Source organism: Corythoichthys intestinalis, chromosome 2 (genome assembly GCF_030265065.1).
Source record: "Corythoichthys intestinalis isolate RoL2023-P3 chromosome 2, ASM3026506v1, whole genome shotgun sequence".
In the NCBI taxonomy this organism is placed as follows: Eukaryota; Metazoa; Chordata; class Actinopteri; order Syngnathiformes; family Syngnathidae; genus Corythoichthys; species Corythoichthys intestinalis.
Window position 1 is genome coordinate 20,674,598 of NC_080396.1, and position 14,551 is coordinate 20,689,148.

Genomic DNA, 14,551 nt, shown 5'->3' on the forward strand with positions numbered 1-14,551 from the left:
TACTAATGGCAGTCTGGGCACCGCGTATGGTATCCCGTTCATATAGTACTGATGTGTTCTAAGTTTTAACCTTTGCGTTGTTATCTCCTCCTAGGGGGCGCTACACACATTTACGCATATTTTTACAGTATTTTTATTTTTTTTACATTTTATCAAAGTTTTCACCAGTGTTCACCTGGCTGTTGAGTTTGGTGAGTTTTGAAGCATTCTGAGGGGGTCAAAGTAGGGCTCAAAGCGTAAGTGGGACAAAGAATGACTGCTAAGGGGCGCTACATAGTGTATTTGGAATTTGTTTACACTGTGGTCCTCAAACTACGGCCCGTGGGCTGGATACGGCCCGCCTCCACATTTGGTCCGGCCCCCTGAACAATACTAGAGAGCTTTTTTTTTTTTCTTTCCCGAATAGTGTTATTTATTTCCTGGCTTTTTTTCTGTGAAGAACCCAGAGATGGTTATTTGGTTATTATTAATCAATTATATTATTATGTTATGTTATGTTATGTTATATAGTTATTTTTATTGTATTTACTTTTGTTCCGTGAATAATCCAGAAAGGGTTATTTGATTGTGGCTTCCTGAAAAACAATACATTTTTACATTTAGGCCCTCCTGCAATCGTCATACTTTTTCTGTTACAAACTGACCCCAGCCCCTCATCCGAGAAGGGAAAAGTTATGTGGCCCTCACAGCAAAAGTTTGGGGACCCTTGCACACAGTATCAATGATTGCACCTGTCTTGATCTGCGTGCCGATTATGGTGCATTTTGAAGCATTCTAAGGGGGTCAAATTGAGCTCAAAGGGGCTGCGGAACACATGAATAACTATAATAATATTAATAAAACCGAGGAACCACAATAGGTTACCTAAAAAAACATTGTCACCTGCATGTTCATACTGTTCAGTTATGGATGTGTTCTAAGTCAAATAAAATCCAATAAACTTTTATTTGTTTACACCAAATTACAACAACAGTTATCTCAAGGAGAAAACAAAACATGTTTTAAGGTGCAGTAGCTCTACGCTGGGTTTCGACTTACTTGAGCATTGTAGGTTATTTGTTTTTTTGTTTTTGTTTTGCCCCACCAGGTAAGACTAATATTAGCCCACCCACACCTGGCATCCTGGTAACACCACTGAAAGAAACAAACCGAAGTGTCTTAGTAAAATGGGTTCTCTGTAATTTCACTGTAGTCCTCTCTCTGGGCAGCAGGAGGCAGTGCTGACGGGTTTCTGTCCATGGTACTGAAGGTTGAACTCGAACTGTCCGCTCAATGTTTTCTCTCCGCGGTGCTGAGTTGGTCCGAGCGACTGGGTCGTCTTCTTCTCGCCGAACTGGCTGAGGGATGGAGGCCAAGTTCTAAAGGCACGACTCGAGGGCTCCACTTCACGTCGCTAAGCGAAGCTGGCGATGTCGACGAGGAGGGGGAGGGGAGGGCATTAGGCTGAACCTAAGGTAAGGCTTTATTTCTCTCTGACAAAGACACGAAGCGCACTATTTGGCCGGCATTCCAAAAAGGCCCGGTTCGGCTTCGAGTGTATATATTTTTTTACACCCAGCGGGGGCGACGCGCGTGGTGCCGACCCACTTTTCAACGCGACGTTTGATTCGTTTACGTTCCGTCCGGAGGATGCTTTTCAAACGAATGTTTTCTTTTTTTTTTTTTTGCCTCTGATGCAGCGGAAACAATGGCGACTACGTGCCAAAATCCATTCGAGTTAATAGTTTGTCACGGAACGAGGTGGTTCGCTATGGTTTTGATGGCCTTTTTTTCGTGGAATATGAGTAGGCTAAAGAATAAACACAAGGAGACGGGCCTGTTTGTGGATGAGCAACCCATTTCTGTCGGCCAAAGTCATATTTGGAGTGTTTCGTAGAGGGATACTTGGGAAGGGTATTCACTTTCAAGCAGTAGGAAGTCACTTTTTAAGCCCGTGAACGTAGAAAAAAACAAGTCATGCGCTGCACGTTCAGATGATGCGTTCAAGAACACTCCTCACAAGAAATTCAAGTACTAATACTATTCGACATATTAACTAAAAGATCATCCACTGCCAGCCCATCCCAGTTTAAATGGATTGGACGTCTTTTACTGTCAGTAGCAGTGAAATGTGATCATCCAATGCTAGCCCCTCCCGATTTCCATTGATTGGACGACTATTGCCGTCAATGGGTAAAAATGAGTTACTCTTGCTGACTAACATTCTCAAATACAGATTTGTATTTTTCCATTTGTGTTCAGAAAAAAATATATACATTTTTCCATTTTAAAGCTAAATTACTGCATACTCACTTGAATGTCAAGTAACTGCTATCATGGTTTGGCCAGATACTGCTTAACTAATTGTCTGCTATTGACGGCGTTAGACGTCCAATCTATTTGAAGAGGGAGGGGAAACACCTCAAATGGATTGGCCGTCTACTAGTAATGAAGTCATTTAAATTTAAAGCAAAAGGATGACAAGAGCCACACGGGTGGACGTAGGTTAGCATAGGGACGGTAGGGACATAACAATCGCAACTTTTCAGGATGCTGAAATTGTCCCCACCAACTTTTAAGCAACCTTATTTCATTATATAAAGAGTTCAGATATATACCGGTAGGTAATTTAGATTGTCTTTCCATTAGGACTGTCAAAATTATCGCGTTAACGGGCGGTAATTAATTTTTAAAATTAATCAAGTTAAAATATTCGACGCATTTAACGCACATGCCCCGCTCAAACAGATTAAAATGACAGCACAGTGTCATATCCACTTGTTTTTTTGGTGGTTTGTCGACTGATTTAATGGGTTTCAGCACCATGAGACTTGTGTAATTATTGACATCAACAATGGGGAGCTACTAGTTTATTTTTTGTTTGAACATTTTACAATTTTTATTAAAACGAAAACATTAAGAGGGGTTTTAATATAAAATTTGTATAACATGTACTAACATTTATCTTTTAAGAACTACAAGTCTTTCTATCCATGGATCGCTTTAACAGAATGTTAATAATGTTAATGCCATCTTGTTGATTTATTGTTATAATAAACAAATACAGTACTTATGTACAGAATGTTGAATGTATATATCCGTCTTGTGTCTTATCTTTCCATTCCAACAATAATTTACAGAAAAATATGGCATATTTTATAGATGGTTTGAATTGTGATTAAATACGATTAATTAATTTTTAAGCTATAATTAACTCGATTAAAAATTTTAATCGTTTGACAGCCCTACTTTCCATATGTTGTAAGAGTAGAATAGACCCTACCATTATTAATTGAATTATTTTCACTATGTTAAGACTTAGTTATCCCTTTTCACTTGCAGACTGTGCTGGTCCATTTTTTCCCGCTCAAACGAACATTTGATTGGCTGATGACTTGAAGCCTCCCATCCCGCCACATTCACACAAACATACATACACAACCCCAACAGATTCATGTTGACAACATGCTGCCTCCGCCGCCCCCTTCAGAGAGGAGGTATATTAGAAGGTTTGTTTTATCGGCCAGCAGGAGCCACTGTAAGTCATGTAAAAAGACGTCAGTGTTGTGGAGGTGGGGGAAACACCACTAATTTTGCTTCTGAAAGTTCGACCTGCATCAGAGTTAGCATAACATTAAACTTGCTAACCGTCAAAACTACTGTGGTCAGGTCAGCCTCCACAAGAAACAACAAAGTCAAGATAGTCATCCCTGATTTGAATCATTGTTTGCATTATGTGCAATACGGTAATAATGTCCCTACTAATGTTGAGACCAAACCTACCCCCTTGGGTGGACGTCTGTCATCATCTTGGGAATGGTGACAAGCGCTCCTTTTTCAACTGTGGCGTGTGTAGCTTGAGGCCTTTTTTGGGTAAGGCAACAATGGAAACTATACCTTGAAAAGTACATGTTGCACAGAATCAGCATACTTCATATTACTTGCCGAAACAGATGATGGCATTTTAGTGCCGTATCGGTAGTTATTGGTGCAATACTAATGCATAACATAACAAGGTTCTATACTAGAATAAAGTGTAATTGCACATGTACTACAATAGATAGTAGTAACACACTCATTGTCAGACTTTACACAATAACGGCTCGATGTAGGGTTTCATGAGATGAAGATAATGGGAAATATGACGCATGTATAGCACTTGACTTCACAGTGACTATGATGGCAGCAGTGTTGTCACAGATTACTTGAAAAAGTAATTTATTACTGATTACTGGCTGCACCTCAAAGTAATCTAATTACTTTACTGATTACTTTATTATCAAAATAACTAAGTTACTTAATTTATTGGTTATTTTTTTTATCCATTTTCCTCCCTTTGCTGCCTCAAATAAGAATGACAACAGAAAAATGTCATCACATTTAATCGACTTTCCGATAATTGAATTTAAAAAGGAAGATCAGAATTTTTCATATAAGGCTTCATCTTCGAGGTAGTGGGGATTTGATTCCAACCACCATTGACTCGCGCTAGCTTCTCCACACACGAGGCCTGAAACTAACAAATAACTGACAAACTGCATGGAATTTGTTGAAATCAACTCCAACAACTAATTAAACCCCTGCTAACTCGAAGATTAAGCCTAATGTCAAAAATTCTGAACTTCAGGTTAGGGTTTAGGGTTTACGGTTAACAGCATATCAGTGTCAATGTAAAACAATGCAAATTGACTGCACAATAATCAACAACACACAGACGAATTGTGCAATAAACAGTGCAATAAACACAAATGTGGGGGCAGGTGCGAATGTGTGCGTACAACCCGGAAGTACGCCGTACACACACACGATCCAAAACGTTGATGCAATGTGGCACTTTACACTCAATTGGATTTACAACACATCCCAAAGATGCCTGACGAACACGTCACCCCACGGCATAAAGGTGCAACACGAATATGATGTAAACAATGCTTGCCGACTTGGATTGTTGACTAACCGCCGTTGCAACGGCAAAGCTACGAAACGGCCACGCATGTAGCGGCAGCAACCTATCGTTGGAACCCTCAAAAATGAAGGAACAATAGTCACATTCATTCATGGACGCACACAGATCAACATTCCCTCGCACATCTCGACAGATGGCTGCACTCCGCTCGAATGTGCACTCGCGTTCGTCACTCCTTTCTCAGTCCCAAAACACTTAGCACGTGTGACTCGAGACCAAAACAGCAAGTAACAGTGAGCGGTTAACATGGAAACGAACCTTTGGGAACCTTTCTAATGTTTTCTATTCAAAATGCTCTTCTTACATGATTACAATATTCTTCATTCTACATACATTATGAGGCAATAACAAAATAGTAACACATTGACACCCTTAGGAAACTAACTTGATGAACGCGTTAAATTGCTCGTTACAGAAAGAAAGTAATCAGATTATAGTAACGCATTACTGACTACACTGGATGGCAGGTAACAAAAGACTGAAAATTGACAGCATGGAGGCAAATGAATTAAGGCGTGGTCACTTCCAGTACATCCCAAAACAAACCACCGTTTTTTGTTTTTCTTTCCAGCAAAAACGTGCCAATTATCGCCAACAACCTTTAAGTACTTATAACAATTTTATAGACGAATCATAACATTTTTGTCACAGTTGAGAGTGGATAAAGGGCTTTAACACTATAACTTCATTCACCAACTGAGGACAAAACTGGTTTAGTTTTACTGTTCAAGAAAACTTTAACATCGTCACAAGGGCTTAGTATTGAGCAGACTACCTTTTTATAATACAGTTTATAAGGCTTCTTTATCATATTTACTGTATATGTGAATGTCACCTTCTAATGTTTTTATATCCTCCAGATGAGCCAAGACACATCAGAGACACGAACACGAACCCGCTCCAAAAGCATTCGAGGTCAGCATTAAGCTTTTTTTCTATCATATTTTCCCCATGAATAAGTCAATTCTTTCAAATAATAGCAAGTAAAATGAGTGTTTTCTTCCCCCCAGTTTTGTCTGAGCTCTCAGGACATGACATGAAGCATGAGTTGAGGTGAATTCTGAATTCTGAATTCTGCTAGATTCATCTTGATGCTTTGAGTATTGGATGATGATGTGTTATGGTTTTGCTGTTTGTCAGCAGCAGTTGTCCAACCCCAGGCTGTGATGGAAAAGGTCATGTCAGTGGAAGATACTCAAGACATAGAAGGTAAGCTTGGATAGCCAATATGACGTTACATATTATGGCTAATCAAAAAGATAAGATATTTTATGTCATTTCTTAGTGCGCTGGGATGTCCAACAGTAAAGAAGAGAAAGCTGGAGGAGGCAGAAGCTGAGGACAACCTGTCTTCACCAAAGAAGAAGGGTCAGTCTGCCTCAATGGATGCAGAAGAAGACTTAGCCGTACACAACGATGAGGACGAGGAAGAAGAGGAGGAAAATGAGAACGACGAGGAAGACATCCAAGAGGAGAAAACTACAAATAGCAGACCAGAATCAATAAAAAGTAAGTGAAAGCATACGCTTGTGTGCAAACAATAAAATTTGGATGATTTAAATGGGTCATTCCAGAAACATTTTGGCTTCAAAATCCTTTCAAATAACTTTTACTTTTTTGGTTTCCTGCTACATATTCAGCAATTATTTACAGTCCCTGACAAAAGTCTTGTCGCTTATCCATTTTGTAGAAACAATTGCTAATAACCTGACTTTTAATTATTCAATTGGTTTCAGAAATGGCTCATATAAAAGCTAAGACTATCCCAAATGACGTTGAATGTACAAACATTTTTTTGTTTCACTGAAAAAAGATTTATCATTTAATGAAGACATACAGGTCAAATTTAGGCAAGACAAAAGTTTTGTCGCCTACAGAAAGTGGTGTGAAAATTGAACAAAAAATGTACTTCAAATACAAAAATATGTTACATAACATAAGCGAAATAAGTAGTGCTGTGAGATCCAAATTGAATATTTTGTATGACTTCCATGGGCTTCGGCAAGGATTCATACAATTTATTGATGAAGTCATCAGGAACATCAAAGAAAGCAGTCTTGCATGCCTCCCAGAGGTCATCAACATTCTTGTTTTTTGTCTTCCATGCTTCCTCTTTCATCCTACCCCAGACATGCTCAATGATGTTCATGTCTGGTGACTGGGCTGGCCAGTCCTGGAGGACCTTGATCTTCTTTGCATTGAAGAACTTTGAGGTGGAGATTGAACTATGCGATGGAGCACCATCCTGCTGCAGAATTTGTCTCTTTTTATGGTTAGGAATGTAAGAGGCAGCTACGATTTGTTGATATTTCAGACCATTTATGTTGCCTTCCACCCTGCAGATCTCTCGCACATTTTGCCACCACCAAACTTCACAGTTTTGTGGCAAAAGGTGGATTTGTCAGATGAATCTTCCATTGAATTACACCACAGTCGCCGCAAATATTGCAGGAGACCTACTGGAGCCCGCATGGATCTGAGATTCACTCAGAAAACAGTGAAGTTTGGTGGTCAACAAATATCAACAAATCTTCCTCTTACATTCCAAACCATAAAAAGGGACACATTCTGCAGCAGGATGGTGCTCCATCGCATACTTCAATCAAGATCCTCCAGGACTGGCCAGCCCAGTCACCAGACATGAACATCATTGAGAATGTCTGTGGTAGGATGAAAGAGGAAGCATGGAAGACGAAACCCAAGAATGTTGAGAACTCTGGGAGGCATGCAAGACTGCTTTCTTTGATGTTCCTGATGACTTTAATAAATTGTATGAATCCTTGCCAAAGCCCATGGAAGTCATACAAAATATTAAGTTTGGATCTCACAGCCCCACTACTTAATTGGCTTATGTTATGTAACATATTTTTGTATTTGAAGTACATTTTTTGTTCAATTTTCACACAACTTTCTGTAGGCAACAAAACTTTTGTCTTGCCAAAATTTGACCTTTATGTCTTCTTTAATGATAAATCTTTTTTCAGTGAAACAAATATATTTTTGTACATTCAACATCATTTGGGAGGGTCTTAGCTTTCATATGAGCCATTTCTGAAACCAATTGAATAATTAAAAGTCAGGTGATTAGCAATTGTTTCTACAAAATGGATAAGCGACAAGACTTTTGTCAGGGACTGTATACTTATATATAGATGTGTATGCGTATGTGTGTCATTCGAAACTCCAAAAATTAGCATAGAAAATGTGAATTTTCACTTTCTCTCCCGAGCAACGGCGGGCCGGGCCATACTGCTTGATAAACCCACCCAAAATACATTTAAAAACAGTAATTGAGAAGCCCTGATTTCGAGGTTTCTTATGTGTCGCTTTAACCAACCTTGGCCCCAACAACCCAGTACAAGTAGTATGCCAGGCAACGCTGTACCATGCTGCTAGAAGGCAATAAAGTCAGGCATAGAGGCTAACAGTTTTGCTAGCTGATACTGCTGATCAAAAGGACTAACTAATTTATGTAAATTTAAAAAAAGAAAATGATAATAATTATCTTGTTCTAATCATATCCATAACTGGGTTGAAAGAAACTATACTAACGTTAGCTTTTCCTCAAGAGTAGAAGCTAGCAGTTTCGCTCACAGTTACTGCTGACCAAGAGGTCAAACTTACTTATGTAATAGGCAAAGAAAAAAATGACAAAAAAGGTCTGATTCATTTCATATGCATTACAGGCTCGCAACAGTTGCGAAACCGTGCAATTAGCTTTTATCAGTAGTTAAGCTAGCTGTTTAGCTAGCTGTGACTGCTGACCAAGAGGATAAACATATGTACTATACTGTAGGTAAAGAAAGTAGGGTGACCATATTTTGATTTCCAAAAAAGAGGACACTCAGCCCGGCCTCAAGATACTTGAATTTTACTCGAAGTTCACTTGAAGATGCCTATATCACTTTAATATATTTAAAGTGTGCCCCCTCACTCTGGATGGAAAAATGCAGTTTGAAAATAAATAAATAAATAATGACTTTAAAAAAAAAAAAAAAAAAATATATATATATATATATATATATATATATATATATATATATATATATATATATATATATATATATATATATATATATATATATATATATATATATATATATTAGGGCTGTCAAAATTAATGCGTTAACGCGCGGTAATTAATTTTTTAAATTAATCACGTTAAAATATTTGACGCAATTAACGCACATGTCCCGCTCAGACAGTATTCTGCCTTTTGGTAAGTTTTACAGCAAGGCTTTTTGTGCTAACAGCGAACTCTTGTGGTCGCTTTGCGACATGGTTTATTGGTTTTCTCCTCTCGTTCAATATGGCTGCAAGACGTCTCTGTTGTGCTTATATGATCCTTGGACAAGATTTGTCCGTAAGTATGGTTGTTGTAAAGAATGTACATATTATGTTAATAAGCGAAATGTTATATGTTTGTATGAGACGCTTTTTGTTTATGTTTAGTTAACCTGTATAGCGTGCTAAACTAACGTTGTTGCTAATGCAATGCTTGTGTACTTTTTTTTGTAGTTTTAAAGGGGACAATGGTTTGAAACCAATTTATTAATAAATCAGATGAAAAAGGAAGAAGTCTGATTATTAAGGCGTCGTTCACTAGCTGTCTAGCGTTGGAAAAAGTAGACGCTTCGGAGTGAGGACAGCATAGACAGATTTGAATGACAGTAGATTGAAATGCCCACTACAGTCCTTATGTACCGTATGTTGAATGTATATATATATATCCATCTTGTGTCTTATCTTTCCATTCCAACAATTTATTTTACAGAATATATATATAATTCACAGAAAAATATGGCATATTTTATAGATGGTTTGAATTGAGATTAATTGCGATTAATTACGATTAATTAATTTTTGAGCTGTAATTAACTCGAATAAAATTTTTAATCGTTTGACAGCCCTAAAAAATTGATGTCAAGTCTAGCATATCATGTGATCCACTATTTTCTTCTTTAACCATGATAAAAAGGTTATGATAACAGGGCAGCGTCCATGTTGTGGGATACACCTTCCACAAATGTTAATTAATATTTAAAATATTATAAATATTAAAACAAATGGTACCCCAATTAAAAGAGACAACAATGAAACAAATAATACTCAAAAATGACGTTTTAAATGGCATATTAGGAGGTACTTCAGACTAATTTGGTATTTTAAAAATATTTTCAAGCATTCTTTTATCCTAGTTTTATTTATTTGTTTGTTTTTAGAGTTGGTCTCAGGACACAGAAATTTATTCGGAAACAGCATGTTTTAGTATTTCGTATGTGGATTATTTAAAATGTGAATGGGGGGAAAAATGCCCTCCATTTCTGGAATGACCCATATATAGTTGGATCTCATAAAACACTGTAAACTTTTGATTAACAGAAAACGCCTGCCAGTTATTTAAAGAAGACACGGTGGTTGAAGAAACAGTTGTTTGTACTACAACTAAGGATGAAGAGAACATCACCCTGGAGGTTGAAAATGAAGTTGTCGCTGAAGAAACTGGCTGCAATGAGAAACTGGTTAGGGAAGAACAACTGTCTGACGACGATCAAGAAAAAACAGATACTGTACCAGTAAATGATACACAAGAGGCAGTAGAGCAAACTCAGAGGGATCTCGACAGAAATGATGTTGAAAAAGAAGAGGACGACTATGACGACGACGATGAAGAAACAGAAGAGCGGGTTGAAAAAACAAACGGCTTTGGAGGGGACAGAGAAATGGAAAGACAGCCAATAAGCCAGGGAAACACAGATCATCAGTATTCCACTGGACATTATGTTCATCATCAAGTCAACTTGTCAACACCGGACCAGAGAGAGAGTGAGCAGAAAGAAGAAGAGGAAGATGAGCTTCAGGTCCAAAGAGTGGAAACTCCTTACTCTATGAGTCCATGCAGTCAAGGATCTCAGGAGTCTCTTGAGGACGAAAAAGTCTGCTCACCTAGGACTGAGGACGAAGCATACGAAGCGGAGAAGAAGGGAGAAAATGCAGAATCAGAATCAGGAAAACTGGAGCACGTAGAAGTAGAGGAGGAGCAGGAAGAAGAGGAGGAAGAGGAAGAAGAAGGGGCTGACGACCAATCTAGCAAGGCTTCTCCAACCACAGTAGTCATCGAAGTACGTTCTGAAGAGGACGATGACGACGAAGAGGATGATGACGGAGATGAGCGCGATTGTATCTCAGACGGCTCAGGGATCACTGATGATTCAGAGACCTGGGATATGACTCGGGGGAACCTTGGGCTGCTGGAGCAGGCCATCGCCTTAAAGGCCGGGGAAGGGAAAGAGGGGCAGGAGGCTCAGAGCTCCCAGGACTTCCAGTCGTACAACAGCCCCAGCAAAAGCACCGAAGCTCTGGTCCGACGCAGCGGTCACTACAGCAAAGGTAACATCGCTTTTTTGCCACAGATATAGAACTCAAAGCTTGGAAGTAGGGTGGGGCAGAAAATGTATTTCCCTTTTTAAATAAAGAAATTTCAATTAAAAGAGTTAATTTTATTTAATTTTCATTTACCTAAACAGCAAAATTTAAAAACAAAACAAAATTAACAAAAGAATATTGTCATCTGTTTTTCCTTCTTAATTGAAAAAACAAATACACAGTTTAGAAAATGACTGTATAAATTGCTTTTGAAAATTCATCTGAAATTAAAAACAAAATATAAAAAAAAAATGATTTAAAAAAAAAAGTTACATTTAAGATAAAATACTGCCAGCTGTGATTGCCGTAACTGTACCATTTAAAAAAGAAAACTGTAATACGTTTAATTATATTAACAACAACCTATTGCAAAAAAAAAAAAAAAATACCTGTTGTTTTACTCTCACAATGTCACTACTTCCACCTCTTTTACTTGGGTTTGATCCCAAACCACGGCAGTCAAGTATTCTAACAACTGAGCCAATAGCCCAATCAAGCTTCAGGGGCCAGCACTCTCTTTTAAGTTCTCATGGAGGAAGGTTTTCCTTAGGTTCTACACATACAGAACTTGTTCTAACCAATCTTCAGTAGCTCAGTAGTCAGGACTTAACTGCCAAATTACTGTGTGGCTATGGGGGCAAGTGTATCCTGACTTTTGTGTAACATAAATTTGAATGTGAGTGTGCTAATGTCAGTTTGCCAATTAATCCAATTTTCCTTCATTCAGAGAAGAAGGAAGTGAAATGTCCAACCCCTGGGTGTGACGGGACAGGTCACGTGACTGGACTGTACCCCCATCATCGCAGTCTATCTGGATGTCCTCATAAGGATAGAATTCCTCCAGAGAGTAAGAAATTAACACCGTACATGATAGGCCTACTGTAAACTATTCTTCAGTTAGCATACCATTTTTGATTTTCGTACTTAAGGCCTGCTAATTTTGTTTGAGATTTGATCTCAGTTACATTTGTCTTTTGAACCGCAGCTAAAATGAATACTAGTTGAACTAATACTACTAACTTTGCTAAATATGCAACTACTGTCTGTCTTGTGTGCTACTTCTGTATTGCTAGCATTAGCAAGAATGTAAAACTTACAATCTGAACAGACTAAACAGGTTGTATCTGCTGTGTGTCTATAGTCCTGGCCATGTATGAGAACGTCTTGAAGTGTCCAACTCCTGGTTGCACAGGCCAAGGTCACGTCAACAGTAACCGCAACACGCACCGCAGGTTAATAATGGACACGCACTTATATGCATGCACTCAATGAACAAGTTGGATATGGAATCTATCCATTTCCTTTTATAGTCATCCTATTTGTGTTCCCTATTTGATGATTTTTGCTAGGATGGGAAGAATTCTATTGATTTATTGACGCTTCAACTTAACCATATAGTACTAACACATGCTACGTATACTGACAATGTCTTTACATGGTAAATTAATGTCATCTTTTCACAACGGTGGGTACCACACCATCAAGTGCTTGTGCTCTAAGGCTCAAACAGTATATAAATATATAATAGATTAACATAAAAGATTGATGATGATAGACATCGAATCATGTGGCTCTTTTCATCCTTGTGCTGTGAATTTAAATGAGTTTATCAGCAGCAGACGTCCAATCCATTTGAACTGGGAGGGTGCCAGAGTTGCTGCCAAAATTCCCACCTCAAATGGATTGGACGTATATTTCTGTCAATGGCAGCCATTGAGTTATAATAATTGAAATAGATGGAAAATACTGTATATTTGAAAATTACAGAAAAAATAATCTGAAAGTATTTGATTTATTTACTGCACTGTCAACGGTAGGGATGTCCTTGAGCCGATTACGTGATCGGAAATCGGGGCCGATCATGGATTTCCAAAGGATCGAATGAAAAAGATCATTTATATTTTTTTAAGGGCTACAAAACAATAAAAATAATCATGATATACAAGGAGATTATTAAAAGTATACAGTGATCGCTCGCTACTTCGCGCTTAAAACTTCGAGCCCTCAGTCCATCGTGGATTTTTTTTTCCAATAAAAAACTAAATACAGATGAGCTGTTCCGATTCAATCACGAAGTCTCACTCTCCCTCCTGCTCATTTTCTTGGTCAGACAGTGCACTGGAGTTGCTATTAAAGTTAACGATGATTGACAGACGTTAAGGTTTGATCTTGCCAGAGTTGCCTGGAAGCTGAAACTTCAAAGCACCGTGTGCATCAATTATAGGTCAACTTATTAAACAGTTGCTATGGCAACTCATTGTGTGTAAGTGAGCACCTGAGAAGATTTGAGTGGACTCACTCAATGAGGCATTTAATAAAGACAAGCATTTTTCTACTTTATTCTTGTTTAAAAATAATTTGGTGGGACAGTAACATGTTTAAAATTTATCGTAATTACAGTTTTACATTTTGAAGTGCTTAAAAACCCTTTATCAAAAAATATATATACATAGGTTTTTAAAAATTATTTAAATATAAATATATTAGGGCTGTCAAATGATTAAAATTTTTAATCGAGTTAAATAATTAATCGCAATTCAAACCATCTCTAAAATAACTTTATTAACATTATTTCTGTGAAAGGGATCCACAGATAGAAAGACTTGTAATTCTTAAAAGATAAATGTGAGTACAAGTTATAGTAATTTTATATTAAAACCCCTCTGTATGTTTTCATTTTAATAAAATTTGTAAAATTTTTAACCAAAAAATAAACTAATAGCTCGCCATTGTGGAAGGTAGTGATTGAAATACACCACAAGGTGTCAAGGGCGAGTTTTGAATTAATTAGACATCTAGCCAAGATTTTCTACTGCGTTTTGCCCCTCGACTGACGCCGTAGTTCCCAGGTTCATTGTGCCTTACGTTCATTTGAGTGTTGACTTCACAATGTACAAGACCTTTGATAGTTTGTATATTGTGACTAAATATTGCCATCTAGTGTATTTGTTGAGCTAAACGAAATGTTTGAATGGAGTTTAACCAAAGTCTGAGTATTTTTTTGCAAAGCTATTTTGATTGGGAATACCAGTTCTCTTTGCGTTTAGCGCTTTTCTTTTTGTGAACATTATTTTTTGAGAGATATAGGAATATCATTTTTGTTGTGCTTTCATTAAATGATACTGTAGCGACTTAACTGTTCCACCCAAATGCATGATGGCAAGTTGGGCAACCATGACT

At 37.8% G+C, this 14,551-nt stretch overlaps 1 protein-coding gene across 4 annotated transcripts in view; it reads left to right on the forward strand.

The window, feature by feature from the left end:
• Nucleotides 1-1,229: 1,229 nt before the first annotated feature.
• The window catches only part of LOC130910138 (myelin transcription factor 1), a 41,232-nt gene continuing 27,910 nt past the window's right edge, over nucleotides 1,230-14,551 (forward strand). For all 4 annotated transcript variants that reach the window (XM_057827133.1, XM_057827142.1, XM_057827151.1 and 1 more), the window contains exons 1-8: nucleotides 1,230-1,454; nucleotides 5,806-5,860; nucleotides 5,956-5,998; nucleotides 6,086-6,154; nucleotides 6,231-6,454; nucleotides 10,328-11,335; nucleotides 12,099-12,218; nucleotides 12,513-12,603. In XM_057827133.1, the coding sequence (XP_057683116.1) occupies nucleotides 5,806-5,860; nucleotides 5,956-5,998; nucleotides 6,086-6,154; nucleotides 6,231-6,454; nucleotides 10,328-11,335; nucleotides 12,099-12,218; nucleotides 12,513-12,603 (1,610 nt within the window). In that variant the 5' untranslated portion in view covers nucleotides 1,230-1,454. The remainder of the gene's footprint in view (nucleotides 1,455-5,805; nucleotides 5,861-5,955; nucleotides 5,999-6,085; nucleotides 6,155-6,230; nucleotides 6,455-10,327; nucleotides 11,336-12,098; nucleotides 12,219-12,512; nucleotides 12,604-14,551) is intronic.